The sequence below is a fragment of the Pleurodeles waltl genome, chromosome 5, assembly GCF_031143425.1.
Source record: "Pleurodeles waltl isolate 20211129_DDA chromosome 5, aPleWal1.hap1.20221129, whole genome shotgun sequence".
NCBI lineage: Eukaryota > Metazoa > Chordata > Amphibia > Caudata > Salamandridae > Pleurodeles > Pleurodeles waltl.
This window is the reverse complement of record NC_090444.1, coordinates 975,934,124-975,950,628: the sequence shown is the minus strand read 5'-3', so window position 1 is coordinate 975,950,628 and position 16,505 is coordinate 975,934,124. Positions and strand designations below refer to the sequence as shown.

At 44.5% G+C, this 16,505-nt stretch overlaps 1 protein-coding gene across 1 annotated transcript in view; it reads right to left on the bottom strand.

Annotated features, from left to right (window-relative positions):
- Window positions 1–16,505, bottom strand: part of LTV1 (LTV1 ribosome biogenesis factor) — a 238,136-nt gene that overhangs the window by 140,702 nt on the left and 80,929 nt on the right. The window contains exon 7 of the mRNA XM_069235129.1: window positions 5,489–5,616. Within this exon, the coding sequence (XP_069091230.1) occupies window positions 5,489–5,616 (128 nt within the window). The remainder of the gene's footprint in view (window positions 1–5,488; window positions 5,617–16,505) is intronic.

The window sequence follows — 16,505 nt, the reverse complement described above, 5'->3', positions numbered from 1 at the left end:
GGGAAGCCTCGGGATTCCCTCTGCAGGCGGCGCTGTGGGGGCTCAGGGGGGACAGGTTTTGGTACTCACAGTCGTAGAGTAGTCCGGGGGTCCTCCCTGAGGTGTTGGTTCTCCACTAGCCGAGTCGGGGTCGCCGGGTGCAGTGTTGCAAGTCTCACGCTTCTTGCGGGGAGATTGCAGGGGTCTTTAAAGCTGCTCCTTGAAACAAAGTTGCAGTCTTTTGGAGCAGGTCCGCTGTCCTCGGGAGTTTCTTGTCTTTTTCGAAGCAGGGCAGTCCTCAGAGGATTCAGAGGTCGCTGGTCCCTTGGAAGGCGTCGCTGGAGCAGAGTTCTTTGGAAGGCAGGAGACAGGCCGGTGAGTTTCTGGAGCCAAGGCAGTTGTCGTCTTCTGGTCTTCCTCTGCAGGGGTTTTCAGCTAGGCAGTCCTTCTTCTTGTAGTTTGCAGGAATCTAATTTTCTAGGGTTCAGGGTAGCCCTTAAATACTAAATTTAAGGGCGTGTTTAGGTCTGGGGGGTTAGTAGCCAATGGCTACTAGCCCTGAGGGTGGGTACACCCTCTTTGTGCCTCCTCCCAAGGGGAGGGGGTCACAATCCTAACCCTATTGGGGGAATCCTCCATCTGCAAGATGGAGGATTTCTAAAAGTTAGAGTCACCTCAGCTCAGGACACCTTAGGGGCTGTCCTGACTGGCCAGTGACTCCTCCTTGTTGCTTTCTTTGTTCCCTCCAGCCTTGCCGCCAAAAGTGGGGGCCGTGGCCGGAGGGGGCGGGCAACTCCACTAAGCTGGAGTGCCCTGCTGGGCTGTGACAAAGGGGTGAGCCTTTGAGGCTCACCGCCAGGTGTTACAGCTCCTGCCTGGGGGAGGTGTTAGCATCTCCACCCAGTGCAGGCTTTGTTACTGGCCTCAGAGTGACAAAGGCACTCTCCCCATGGGGCCAGCAACATGTCTCTAGTGTGGCAGGCTGCTGGAACCAGTCAGCCTACACAGATAGTTGGTTAAGTTTCAGGGGGCACCTCTAAGGTGCCCTCTGTGGTGTATTTTACAATAAAATGTACACTGGCATCAGTGTGCATTTATTGTGCTGAGAAGTTTGATACCAAACTTCCCAGTTTTCAGTGTAGCCATTATGGTGCTGTGGAGTTCGTGTAAAACAGACTCCCAGACCATATACTCTTATGGCTACCCTGCACTTACAATGTCTAAGGTTTTGCTTAGACACTGTAGGGGCACACTGCTCATGCACTGGTACCCTCACCTATGGTATAGTGCACCCTGCCTTAGGGCTGTAAGGCCTGCTAGAGGGGTGTCTTACCTATACTGCATAGGCAGTGAGAGGCTGGCATGGCACCCTGAGGGGAGTGCCATGTCGACTTACTCATTTTGTTCTCACTAGCACACACAGGCTTGTAAGCAGTGTGTCTGGGCTGAGTGAGGGGTCTCTAGGGTGGCATAATACATGCTGCAGCCCTTAGAGACCTTCCCTGGCATCAGGGCCCTTGGTACCAGAGGTACCAGTTACAAGGGACTTATCTGGATGCCAGGGTGTGCCAATTGTGGGATCAATGGTACATTTTAGGTGAAAGAACACTGGTGCTGGGGCCTGGTTAGCAGGGTCCCAGCACACTTCTCAGTCAAGTCAGCATCAGTATCAGGCAAAAAGTGGGGGGTAACTGCAACAGGAAGCCATTTCTTTACACTCCCCATCTGAGCTTTCCTTTAGTAGCAAATCTGCTTCAGTGGGATGTTATGGAGAGGCTTTCCAGCCTTGTGAAGCCCTATTCAGCTACAGCTTGCAGTCTTACCCCTTTGGAGGAATCAGAGTTCCAAAAAAGTAACTAAATATGAAGGTAGAAATCTTTACTGGGCAAAGACACCAAAAGTATCCAACTGACAAGGAATCTTTGTTGGGTGTGAATTTAGAACTTTTTCCGCTTGGAGTTTTCCAGCGGAAAGTCAACAGCTTTATTAGGACTTCGACGGCTATCTGGCCTAGGGAACCCACCTTGACCACCATTTGCTTCCTTGTCCCACGGAGGATCTTCAAATTCCACTTCAGAGACTATGTCAGAAGGCAAAACTAACTAGGTTGAAATAGATTTCTGCATCTGACCTGTGCTCCATTGTGTCAGTCTTAACTTTTAACTTGGACCTAGTCTAGCACAACCAGTGCTAGAAAACTAAAGAATGTCTAAACATTATCTCTCTGGTTCCCTTTAGCAGATTTTTGTCATTTTGGTCCATTTAAAGATAAAACTACTATTTTTTATAAATCTTAACAGGATTGTTATTGTGATGTGTTTTTGACTTATTACCTGTTTTGTTAATGATAAATGCTTTACACTGGTTTTGACTTTGGTCTGACTGCTCTGTGCCACAGTGTGCCACAGCTACCCAGGACTGAGCTAAAGTTTAAATTAAAGTAACCCAACTGAACCGGATACAGAAGAGTGACATTATTACTTGGTGAATTCTCACAACTACTCCAACTAATAATCCAGTTTTATCAAAATATTGGTTAACTTTTTTTGTGTTATTTTTGTGGTTATGGCTGCAGGATGCCCTTAGGGCACTATGGATGTCAGAAGAGAATAGTCTGTCACATCTCAGAGCCACTGCTGTGGGTGCCTGGTGCTCACCATATTTCATCCTACTGGATTTTGAGATAATGCTGTTGGACTCCATGTTTCTCTATTGTCAGGAGGGTGAGGGCTCCTGTTGCAGTCAGCACAAAAAAATATCACCTCCAGGGGGACGACAGCAGAATGGCAGGTATCTTCAGCGGTTGCAGAAACATTGGCGGACGAGTAAATACTTGTGTCAAAACAAAGAGCTAAGATGGCAAAAATAAGGCAAGAGTGGATAGTGTGTGTAGTGAGCAATTAGTCACCCAGTAGAGCATCAAGACTGGTGACTAACCCAGAGGAGATGGGTAGCCAAGGGTTAGGTGATGACCTGCTTCTTATATACTATGGCTTTGTGGTCTAACTTAGGAAGGGCAGGTCTGTTGGATGCATGCCTGCTAGAGGTCACTGAGGCAATGGAGGTTAGTACAAGAGCTGCAGGTTTCAGTAGTCACATATCAACCATGATCCAGTGGTCTATAACTGATTGTGTGGGCCTGATGCTCTAGTGTATGCTGGAGCCTGACATCACAACAACTCAATTTCATTAAAATACACACTTGTGCAACCTGCTCTCTGTAGCTCTCCCCTGTGGTGGCATTTCTAGTGCTATACCCCATGATACCTCCCAAGACGTTATTTCCTTCTTTGTTACATCATTTGTTACATATTGTTATCGATGTTCAAGAATGGGAAGCCAGCCTTTAACCCCCCCCGCACTGAATTTGAACGTGTTTCAATTCCAGCTCTTTTCTTATTTTGCCAGACATTCTATCTCACCCCTTAAAACCCTCCAGCTATGTTGATCACACCTCAAATTTGCCCTTTCAGACATTCACCCCTAGAATGGAACACAATCTCAGTGTCCTTGCAATAAGCAGAGGAGTGCTGCATTTAAGATCAATGGTCCCAAAGCAGGAGAGATAAGCCCGAGGAGATAACATCTTGAAGTGCTGACACAGGTGGCGCTACATTATACCCATCTCCTTTTGCACTAGGGGTCTCTCTCTTTCCATTGACTGTTTCCCGTCTCTCTCCCTAAACCCTAAATCATTTCCAGGGGCCTCTGGCCTGTATGGCACTCATAGTAAGTGAGCTCCAACAGACGTGCACTCCACTAACTAGTCACACATCTGGACTTGTCCCCAACGGTTTTTCTTGCCTCTGTTTCCTTGCACTATTTTCCAATAGCAAAAAGAGGGAGACAGGTTGTAGCAGGAATCAAAGACCATTTGAATGGAAATTCAAAAAGGGCGAGAGGGCAAACTGACATTTGTTCGGGCTAGAAAGAAGAACGGCTCAAACTAGGACTACAAAAGTTAACTGAACTAAAGCAACAGCACCATGCTGGGAGAGTGGTGGGTCTGAGTGAGTCTCCTGCCCAGGTCAGTTTTTAAATGGATATGTTCTCAAATTGGATAGAACACATGCCTATTAGGAGCAACATTTTCTTTCTTTTTAAACATAATACAGACAGTCAAAAATAACACAATGAATTTATATTTATAGCAATTTTTTTTGTATTAAGAAATGGAAAGCATAAAATTGTTCTTCTAGTTTAGGCTGTGGAAAATGGATCCTGCCACTTTAAGGACTACAGTACACTGCCCTACTCCATCATGTTTGGCAAGAAGTTGGACTGTGTATTTTCTTTAGCTCTCTGAGCAAGGATTCAGAACACTGCAGCCTTCAATGGAGTTTGCGTTTCCCTTCTTTGCATTTGATTGACACCTTAAGGACTCCTATGTTTTTCAACCATTTTTAAGCTGGTCATACTTTTATGTACCATTTCTATTAAGCAGCATCTCCTGCTTGTTCCTTCTCTCATTCCTCCTTCCTGCTCTTTAAACAAGTGAGCCTCTCCCAATATCAAGACGGGAAACAGAGAAAGACTGTAATTGTTTCCATGGTCTGCATTACTGACTTTCACACTATTGTGAATAGTGGCTTTTGTCAAGAGATATCATAAATGAGACGGAGGGGTCAACATGAGGTTTGTCTTCAGGTCAGGAAAGGTTTAAAGTGAGCATGAGGAAGAAAAACGACAGAAAAACAATGAAAAAGAAATAAACTATAAACGGAACTAATGGTATACAGATGTAAGAAGAGAGGTTGGGAGTCAGAAGAAAACCACATATAAGGTTTCTTGGAAGATTGGATGGAAATGCCTCACTTAATGAAACACGACATACTGCAGAGGTGCATTTTACACACTACAAATCTGGGAAAACCTGCTTCTAAGAACCGGTCTTTCAGTTTGCCTCAAATAGGTGTGGGGGTGCTCAGAAGCACAAATAAAAGGCCCAAATGGCTCCTCAAAATGTTTTCTTTGCTGCTGTCTCAACATTACAGAGAAGGGTTTAGTCTTTAATGGTCATAGGAAAGAAAGGAGCTTAAAGAGGTACTTGGGTGGGGGATTAGGAGTACTCAGCCAAAATGTTGACTTGCCCAGGTAGCATCATCTTTGGAGTTTTTAAAATTTTAAAGCATCTAACGAGGCAGTTTCTGGCCCTACTACTCAAAAGCTGCGGTTTCCACAATCTGTTAAAAGGAGCATGAGGTGAAAAAAAAGAATTTGCTGTATTCTATATTTTGTTGCAAAATATATCCTATATATTTCATTTGGATACATTTGGGTGCCTTAGTCTCTCTTGGGAAAATCAGAGTGGAAATCAAGGGGGAAAACAGGCTTTCATGAAGTATAATCAATAGCTTTTTTCTGAAATGTAAGCCTGCGATTCATTCACATTTGGTGCTGCTCTATAACCAAATGCTCCAAACAACAGAATCCCATTCTCATTTTCCCATCCTGGTATATCATCCTTACAAAACAAATAAATAAAAAGTAACAACAACAGTTTACATACTCTTTTGCCTTTTGTTTGTAGTAATCAGCTATGACCTCCTGCAATCGTGAACTCTCAGACTGAATAAATCCTTCCAATTCAACGTTATCAAGTGCTCCGATCTCGTCTTCATCAAATTGCTCATAGAACTGAAAAGTACAAAAATATATATTTTAAACGCAATCTGCTAGAATGTGTAGCATATTATAAATGAACTAGATTACAACATTTTGGCAACTAAACTACTCCATAAATGTTCAGACACCTAGGTTAATAAATTATTTTCATTACTAAGAGGAACAGTATAAGAAACACAGCCGCATTATCAGTGGCACAGTTAGAACATCAACGACCGTGACAAGAAAAAGGGGATCATCTGCCGTCCAGACTTCCATATCCTTAACTTTCAGTTCTCTTAACTTCCAGCATGTAGGAGTGCACACTTGATAAGCGTTAAAGAATACACAGCTAATCTGCCTAGGAGACTAAAAATAAAAATGTGTCACGTTTAAGCGCTTGTATGCCCCTTGCTAGAAAACCTAACCAGTGGAAGACACTCCGTTAAGATGGAGTTGTAGTAATGGAAGATCATTTTGAACAGGAAATCTTTCAAGATGTTGGCTGAAATTAAAGTAATGATGTATGCACCCTTGGATAACAGTGCATACATTCTTACTTTAAATTCAGCCAACACCTGGAAAGATGACAAACCGGACAAGACTGGACAAACGCAGCAGTGGTGGTTATGGGCAATGACTTCACAAGTTAAGCATTGCTGTGAAGCATTTGTTCGCGGTCAGGTGTTGGCTGAATTATTTTGTACAAAGGCCAAAAGGCTGCCTTGCGCATTATATCGATGAGAAGATTCCTTTGGAAAGCTGCAGAAGCTGCCTTACCTCTTACAAACGGACAAAGAATGAGGAATCCCTGGCATGTGGGGAAAAAAAAGAAGATTTGGTTTGGATAAATTATGTGAAAAATAAGGTATGAAGGCTTAAGCATGAAGTGACCCAATTATCAAAAAAGAGCTCAACAAAGGGGTTCAGTAAGCCTTAGTAGCAAAGGCATTAAGCTTATGGAAAGTTCAACCAATGCTTTTGCCTGCTATAAATATTTAAAACAAAGTTTACCTATAATTATTAACAACAGTCTGACCCTGGCCATTTATATGAAGACGGAATTTCATAATAAAACTGAGATCGCTACTTATACTGGATGAGGGGACATGTGTGGCTGAGTGTACTTATACAGATTCTGATATGGGTTATACAAAGGATTAGAGGATCCATAGTTTAAGAACTAAAAAATGTTTGTGCAAGTAATTCATTTTATTCCATTAGTGATTTATTGTTAAAAACGATCACTATGGACTTGGAATGGATTGCCTTTTGAAGTAGCAGCATTTGGGGGTATTAACATTTGCTAAAAAAAAAAACTAAAAAAACCCGGACCAACTGGCCCAATTATAGACCAGTTTATTTGTTGCCTATCCTTTCTAAGATACTGGCGGAAGATGTTAATGCCAAGCTTACCTCATTTATGGAAGCCCTACATCCTTCCAATCAGGCCTCAGAGCCAGGCACAGCACAGAAACGGCCCTTACAGGAGTCAAAGAACATCTAAGGTGGCTCCTTGATATAGGCGTCACTGATTCTATTAGATCTCAGTGCGGCCTTCAATACTGTGTCCCATGATATTCTTGCTGGAAGACTGACTCAACTGGGTCTCGAAGGTACGACGCTTATATGGCTCACCTACTTCTTGACGGATCTTACTATTGAGGTCTTCTTGACAAATGTAGTGTCTGGATCATGCTCACTTACTTCAGGAGTTCCGGAAGGATTAGCCCTTAGACCTATGCTTTTTAACAGTTACGTCTGCCCTTTGATGGATCTGGTGGAAAGCTGTGGTCTCACACTGATTTCATATGCAGACAACACCCAGATCATCTCTTCTCTGTCATCCGGATGGGAAGTCAACTCAGAAGATCTGAACTCCTGCCATGGTCTGGTTTCCACCTGGACGAATACCAACTCTCTTAAATTAAACGGTGACAAGACCGAGGTAATAGTACTGGTTGAGAATCCCCAGCTCTCTGGGCCTTAATACTTGCCTGCTACACAGGAAGTGATTCCTGAACTTACCAATATGGTGAAGATCCCCGGCTTCTGGCTTGGCTCCACCCTGTCCATGAAGACACAGGCCGCTAAAGTAGACTTCACATGCTTCGCCACTATAAAAGGCTTAAAAAGAGCTTGTGGATACTTCCTTTTCTGCTCAAAGGACAGTTATCCAAGCCATGCTTCTATCAAGGTCAGATTATGGCAACGTCCTGCACTTGGGGGCAGATAAGGCTGTGATAGGATGCCTCCAGGTAGGTCAAAACTCTGCCGCCAGACTTCTGTATCATCACCCCAAACACTCCTCTGCATCCGGCCTCCTCCACAATCTTCACTGGCTCACAGTAAAGAAGTGAATCAATTTCAAAGCACTTTGCTTTATGCACAAAATCAGCTCACGATCTCAATACCTGCAAAAACTGGTGGTTCCTTACCACCCCCGAACCATGCATGAGCTCCAGCACCCAATTCCTTTTTACAATCTCCATAGTCAGATGTACCCTGATGGGTGGCTGCTCCTTTTCCTTTCTGGGTCCTAGGTTATGGAATGTCCTCCCCGAGTCTCTGAGATGCTGCGCTTCCTTATCTTCCTTATGTAAGGAATTGAAAACCTGGTTATTTGAGCTCTCACTACTAAGTTTTCCTACTTGCCCTGTAAGTGCTGGGAAAACCCTGGCGGTAGCTACGCAATATATAAAATTAAAATAATATAATAATATGGGGGTACACAAGACCGACACGTAAAGGGTGCTTTGGGGTCACACCTATGAGGTTCATTGTCATATCTGACAAAGAACCTGGACGAACTCAAAATTATGTGCACATTTCATCACAACTCTATCTTCCCAAGGAAGAGTGGGGTCTGACAAAAAAGCTGAAGAGAATAATAATAATCGGGTTCATGTGGAAGACAAATGGTACTTTCAAAATAATGGAAAGATCAAATAATTTCAGTACCATTTTATGCCAAACCAAAGTGATAACAAATAAAAAGGCTGTTTAAAATTGAACTTGTCATTTTCAGGAGATCGCCGCCATGGAATAACATTAAAATCTCTGAGAACAGGTGCTGCTCTATCTTAAAGATATCCGGCATTGTCACTTGGCAAAGAATATGGTTGGATGTGTAACGTGATGGTCAGTCCTGTGAAAAGGACTCCATCCAATCTCTCAGAAAGTTCGAGGGTGAAAGACATTTATTTTTCCCAGGCAAAACAGCCCAATAGATGTAACAAAGATGCTTGCTTTTGTACAGCAATCTGCTCATATTTCACGAGGCCATCAGAATGATCCAAATGATATGTACCCAAATTTACTTACCTAAGAGCTCCATGGATCAACAGATTACATCCAGCAATGAAGAGGAAGGGTGTGCAAATAATCCTTAAATTTGTGGCAGGATGCTGCAAGATTCTACCTTGGGCCAACGAAAAGACCTGAAGCTAAAATCTATGCTAGCTGTCTGGTGCTAAGCGGGATTATGCTGCAAGGTCTACTCTGTTTGAGTCTGTCCATAATCGACCCAGAAAATTCTAACCAACTTGTAACACACAATTCACATATTGTAAGTTGACTTTCCACAAAGGTTTTTTGCATGAGCACCTAAATGTCAGAGAGCCTTGCGTACAAGCCTGATAGATTGTGAAGAACTGAATCGCTCTGACATGCTGATTCTAGGGATAAATGAGAAGATATCATCCAGCTAAAGGTCCCGGGCTAGCAGTCAGCACAGAATGGAGGTGTACCTTCTTTATTCATGTAAACAACCGTCATGTTGTTGGTAATGAAAGAGGTGGAAAACAGCCCTGGGAAATGAGCACAGCATTCTGCAAAGGTTCCACCAATTTTAGGGATGAGAACAATTCCTCATGCAGTGTCTAACTTGACTCTGAAGATCAGGTATCTTAGACATGACTAAGACTAGTAGGCTTACAAAAGTGCACTAAGTAGAAGACATCAGGTTGTTGTCAGTATTTGCCTACGCAATTAGATAACAAAGGGTGTGGGAGTGAAATTGTAGCTATTCAAAATGTATAGGGAAGAACAAATAAATGAAATGAGGCTCAGTTTAAAATGCAAAAAAGGGAATGTAAAATGTGTCAAAAAGTAGGCTTTCTGCTAAGTCGGAATTTGTAAAGAGGGACTGTGAGTGGAAGAATGTTAACAGAGACATCAGTCCTTCAGTTCAGCATTGAGAAGATTCTTTCAAAGATCCTTCCTCAGCTTTCTGGAGCTTCACATTTCTTCCCGTTGGCCACTGTGGTCAAAGGAAATGTAACATTAAGTGTCACAGGTCAGGCACAGATTGTGCAGGGGCTGAGTTAAAAATAACACTTCGTCTGTTAATGGTCTTAGAAGGAATGAGCATGTCTTTCTTGACAACACAAGAAGCAGCCAATGTTTGCAAGACATTGCAAATCATCCATGGTTTATCCACTAAGATAAATGGCAGCACTTTATCTTGAATGTTGACCCACACCACAAATAGGACATTACCAATAACAATTCCAGACTGTAATGTGCACGTAGGCTTCCAGGATAGATGACTAGTTAAATCAGTGGTGCAATAAGAGGCTGCAGTTTCGAAGCTGTTCTCTTTAAGACTTTTACATACTTTATGAATAAAAAACAAATCAAGCGAGCAGATAGGTAGTGCACCCTCCGAGTGTAAAAATGTAACTATTGATTCACGGTAGCCTTAGTAACCTATGCCCCAACATAACACGCATTGCAGCACTGCCAGGGAACCAAAGACCTTAGGTGAAGCAAAGAAAATGGGCCCATGACCCTTAAAAGGTAGTAAAAGACCGCTGTACTTGGGGTGCAGTGGGTCTGCCACACACCTGGCCAGTGTTTCTCCTGCATCGTTAATAGCTACGCCTCTTGCTGTGCAGCTATAGCTGAGACAGTTTATATTTAAGCTTCAATATGCAGAAGAATTTCAAAAACTAGTCCACCAGTTTTACTCCCATGGTTTCCAGGGAAGATATGATTTGATAGAAATCCAGGATTACTAACTTTTTTTGAATCCCCAAAACACTGTGGTGGCGATAAAAGCAAGAATGGAAACCAGGAGGACAGTTTAACGATATCCACCACATAACCAAATAGTTTTTCTAGAAATGCTTGGCCTACTTGCAGATTACTCAGCCAGAGTTGGTAGCGCCATGCAAACAAATGGGCTGATCTGCAGGAACTACACCACACATTATGGGGGACCATGCTGAAGAGGGCTGGTGCAATTGAAATTTCCCTCGAAGAACAGAACCCCAACAGATAACTGTATGTATATTATCTTGTCACTGCGTAGTTCTAGTTAGAACCATGTTTCCATGGGAAACTGATTTTTTAGTTTACAAATAACTTAGGCACAGTTTGACAAAACTTTTCCAAAGTAAAATGTCTCATACACCACCCCTAGTCCTTCCTAGAAAGTTTTAGGGTTATCCGTCAAGCAGAGGCCAGGGACAAAACATGTTTCCCATGCAATTTTCAATAGGAAAATTAAATGCAGCTACAGTCAAAACACCAAGTATGGTCGAAATCTAGATTTTGACCCAGAAAGCATGCTGTTTGTAATTTGGTGTACATCAGTTCAGTAGATTTTGAGAAAATACGGTTCAAAATGTACTTATATACAGTGACATGGTTCCACTGCATCTGCAAGCTCAAGCATAGCTGTGACTGCCTGGCTGCAACCTGAGGGAAAAGTTGCGGCTGCCATCTTAAGACCTGGAGACTCAGTGCCCGAGTCCTACAAAAGAAAAGAAAATAACATAAGGGCAGAGTAGTGGTACCCTCCTCACCCTCTGGACCTTATTTTTAAATGCTTTTTGGTGGGTTCCATGGATCCGTGGCTCCACCACAAGCCCCAGCCCAGCTCCTTGGAGCGTCACAGTGGACCCACGGCTCAACACAATTTAAAAAAAGGGTGGGGTTGGGCAACCAATGCCACTCTATGCACAGCCAAAGCCTGTGCGTGGTGGGGGTTGGGCACCAGCCAATGCCAAACCATGAACTGTGATGGACATCTTACTTTTTTTTTAATTTTTTTTTTTTAATTTAAACCATTTTAGAAACGAGTACATTAATGTCCCAACCAGGAGATAGGTTACTCCCTTGTGAAAATAATTTATGCGGGCAATTTAAATAGACCCCCCCCCCGCCTCCCAAAAGGAAATTGTTATAACCGGAAAGAAAAGCAAGAGGTTTTCTGGTAGAGACGATCAAGTTGCAGTTTCCTCCCCTTTTGAATATTCCCAAGGCATCAGACTGGATCTGGAAACTTTTCCATAGTCTATGTGCCATTAAGGTGGTGCCATATGGCTCCACCCTGATGCCGTTCCGCTCCAGAAGTGATGTGTGAAGCCTATACAGGCGCAACACCTGCGTGCGGACATCAGTTTTCTTTCGAGACTGTCTGCACCTCCAGACATGGAGCACCAAAAGCTAACTTAGACCAGTGCTGAGAACCAAGCCATGTTATTGTGATAGCAGGTCCTCCCGGAAAGGCAGCCTGATAGGAGGATATATGCTCAAGTGCAGGAGTTCTGGAAACTAAAATCTCTGTGCCAAATCCGAAACCACTCGGGTGATTTGGCCCAGTCTGACCTGATCTTCCGGACAACTAAGCAGGAGTGCTATCAGTAGAGAGACATACAGGAGTCCCAAGTTCCACTCGTGGTGGAACACGTCTCCGAGTAAGAGACACCTTGGAAACTTCAAGGCACAGAAGTGCGGACATTGAGCTTTCTCTGCAGTGGCGAACATATTTAGCCAAAATTCTACCCATTTGCAGAAGCAAGTTTGCACCACTTCTTTGTGTAAATGCCACTTGGGATCTGTTAGTCGGCGACTGCAGAGTTCATCCACCCTGGCATTTAAGTGAGCCCACGGAAGGATGATACTGTGGTTTTCCAGCCATTTCCAGAGGCACAAGGAGTCCTGGTCAGGGTCCATGACCCTGCCCCTACCCTGTTTTTTTGCAGTACCACATGAAAGTGGTGTTTGTCCGTGAACACCTGTACCAGTCTTCTCTTGAGGGATGGCAAGTAGGCTTTTAACACCAAGAGGATGGTCCTCAGCTCTGATATGGAGCAGATACTCCATCGGAGACCAGAGGCCTTGATCTCTACCTCTCCCAGATGACCACCCAAGCCCAGAAGCAATCCATCGGTCACCACTGTGCGCATTGGGTAGGGAAGGAAGAGCGGTCTGCCACTGACCCAATCGCGGTCCAGTAGCCACCAGTGCAGATCTTTTGCAGTCTCCTCTGTAATCCAAAAGTCTCTGGAGAGGTACTTTTGATTCAGGGCCCACTGGGACTTCAGATCACACTGCAGAGCTCACATATGCCACCTGGTGTGCTCAACCAGCAGGATGCAGAAGGCCATCAGTTCCAACAGCACCTTAGTCAACCTCACTGAAATCCAGGACAGAGGCTGAAAGTTCAGGATAACAGCCTGACTGTGCTGGACTTTCTTTCCTGGGTTAAGGTCACAAAACCGCACCATGTCCAGAATAGCTGAGGAGGCGGCAGGTGTGACTTTGGCAAATTGACGTTGACAGTGAACCCCAAAGATGACAGGAGGTTCTTTGTAGTCTAAAGATGTCGGACAATTGCATGCCATTGAGGCAGTGAAAGACTGGCATCCCTAACCTCCAAAGGTGTGCTACTGCCACTCCTATCACTTTCATGGACACCCGGGGGCACAGGTGAGACAAAACAGGAACACTGAGCATTGAAAATACTCCTCTCCCACCACGAACTGCAGGTAACACCGAAGGGTCGGCAGGATAGGAATATGGAAATACGCATCCTGCAGATCCAATGCCACCATCCAGTCTCCTGGGCCACAGTGAGCATTTCCTATTTCTCCTTGCAAAAGGTGGCAGATCTAGATTAGGCTGAAGACCTGCGCCCTTCTTGGGCACTAGAAAATAGAGGGAATAACAACCACGCCCTACTTCTGGCACCTGGTACTTTCTCAACAGCCTCTTTGGCCAGAAGGGCTTGCACCTCCTTCCGCAAAATGGAGAGACCATCCTCTGTCAGTCGCTGGAGTAAAGGTGAGAAGTGCGGTGTGAAAGAAAGGAAGGGTAAGGTGCTGCCTTTGCAAACTATTCCACTTGTCTGATGTAACTGCTTGCCCATCTGGATAGAATTGGTGGAATCTGGGCAGCAGTGACCCTAAAAGGGTACACTAAAGAGGTATGGCAGGTGGGGTGGCACTGGTCTCAGCAGAAGAATTACCTTGGCCATGGGGGTGGTGGGCACCACTGCCTCTCCAGCAAAACTGCTGGGGATGGACAGGATGGCAATGGGGAAAGCCTCAACCGAAGCTACAAAAGGAATGCTGAAACTGCTGCTGGTAATGTGCTGCAGAAAGGAGCAGAGATTGAGTGGTAGCCTTGCTTTCCTTGAAATGTTTGAGGCCAGAATCAGCCTGGTCTCTAAAGAATCGGATTCCACCGAACGGCATGTCCATCTGGGAGGAATGGATGGTGCCCCAGAATCCAGTCGATTGCAGCCACACATGGCAACAAATGTCAAAGCATGGCAATGAATTGCAATGGAATGTTAACTTGCTCGCATCACAAGCATCCTGAAAGGCCTGTGATAAAACAGGCAAAGTTCTTCAGGAACACCTGGGACAACTTGGGCCACGGAGTCCCAGATGGCAAGAGGATAGAGGTCCAGCAAACAGGAGGCATTAATGGACCACAGGGCCAAACTGGCTGAGGAGAATAAGTGTTTTTCAAAAGTCTCCACTCTCCGATTCCCTATCAGGGGTAATGGTAGGGGAAAAGGTTGGGGTTGGCCTGACTATTGGAGGCTTGCACCACAAGAGTCTCTGTAAAGGGGTGCTACAAAAAAAGGATGAGTCGTCTGAAGTAGGACAGTCACACCTGGCAATCCGCAGTTAACAGGTGGCCCGGTACAAGGTTTAGCCTACACCCCAACAGGGAATTCATCAAGGCCTCATTAAAGGGGAGGAAAGACTTAGAAGCAATCTAGCTAGGCTGCAGGACCTCCGTCAGAACGTTTGTTTTCACCTCCATGATGGTGAGGTGGTGGTCGACCTACGCATGGCAACGGTTTAGGATGCAAATTCTACCGTGGCCAAGCCAGGAGGAAAGGAGAGGGATGACTCTCGGGGAAATAGCATCTTGCAAGACCGCATACCAACTGTCTTCGGCATAGGGCCGAGCAAACTCATCACCCTAGTCAAAATCTTTATCAGAGTTCCAAAAAGAGATTGTAAAGAATGTTGTTTGCCTTGCGGTAAGGCGGGTGCAGAAACCTGGGTCAGATTCGATTGTGATGTCGCTCAAAGTCAGACTGGTTTCAAATCTGGGTCAGAGAGGACAATCAAGGCCACCTCTTCGGGCGGCAAAGTCAACATTAGTGTTGACATACCCAGACCCCGAGCGGGTATGGGAACCAGAGCAGTGTCAGTTCTGAAGCAGAGGGTGGAAATGTCTCAGTGGAGCATGCTGCCACCAAGGGTTAACCCCACCTTTGGTAATCTAGACTGAAGGCCTCTCAACTCTGCCATGGCCAGAAGGCACACTAGAGGGAGTCGGTAAAGATGGTAAGAGCTGAGCAAAACTCTTCGATCTGGGGGTGAGTGGCTAAAGGCCCCGTAAACTCGGCTTGTAATGGAACCAGCTGCGGAACTGGCTCTGAAGTTGGCCGACTTAAGAAGCGGGACTGTTGATACCATTCACACAACTTGTCAGGAGAGTGGGAAGGGAGCGAAGAAGCGGATGTCAATTTCAACTTCTTATGTTTTTAGCTCTTACCTGAGGATTTGGAGTGTGATGAAGACCATCTCAAGAGCAGCTCCGTCCACTTCACACATCACTTCCAGAGCAGAACTGCGTCAGTACAGAGCTGCACAGTACTACCTTCCACCATGCAAAGGTACTATGGAAACATTTCTGTGTCCAGTTCCACTTCACAACAACATTAGACTTTCTGTTTGTAGCTCTGCATGCTCTCCTTCAAAAGACTCAACTGCCTCTACAGAAGCAAGCCTAACTCATTGACATAAGGTAATGATGGTGAATCATATTGTTTGCCTTGGAAAGCGGATCTAGCAACCTCATGTGAACAGTTTTCGCAGGCAGAAAAAAAAAATAGATCTCTGCTGAGTTGACTACCCTGGTGCAATTAAAATAATTCAGGGCACAAAGTTTCTGGATCACACTGACAAATGCAGCAATTTATATCCAAAACACTGAAAAATGCATTAGTCTACAAGTAGCAATAGACAATCCATCTACTCAAGGTATTGGTTGGAAAAATTAAACAAGGAAGTGAATGGATGAGCTGACAGTTCAATATTGGCAACAATCACTGGTAGAGTCAATGAGTCACCTTTATCATGCAAATGGCAAACTATTAGCTTTGTTGGTAGAGCACTGTTTAAAAAGTATAAAATACAATTTCATATACTAGAGGAAAGCAAACACATATCTTAAAGCTTAACAAACCTGTCCACCGAGTTCAATATTACATTTTTTTTATAAATAGCATGATTTACTTTTTTAATGTAATTCATTCAGGATCAAAGAAGAGTTAGAACCTAAAAGAAAATACCTGTTGGCCGGACTTGTGCATTCCTTCAAAAAGTAAAACTTGCCACAGAGTCCAAATTATCATGATGTGCCTGAAGGCCTCCTGCCGCCCTTTGACCACCTCCACAAAATGGTGTGGGAAGTTCGATACTACCATTGCACCCACGTCCCAAAAAGTGTGGGTGTATCTCCCTGATAGCCTATCAGCATTGAGGGAACCAAAGGCTAAGCTACAAGCTGAAATGACCTTTCCCCCACCACCGCTTTCAATTTCTTAGACTGTCTGGTAATGCTGTTGCAAATGTTTAAGAGTTCTGCTTAATGCAGGAGGAAGG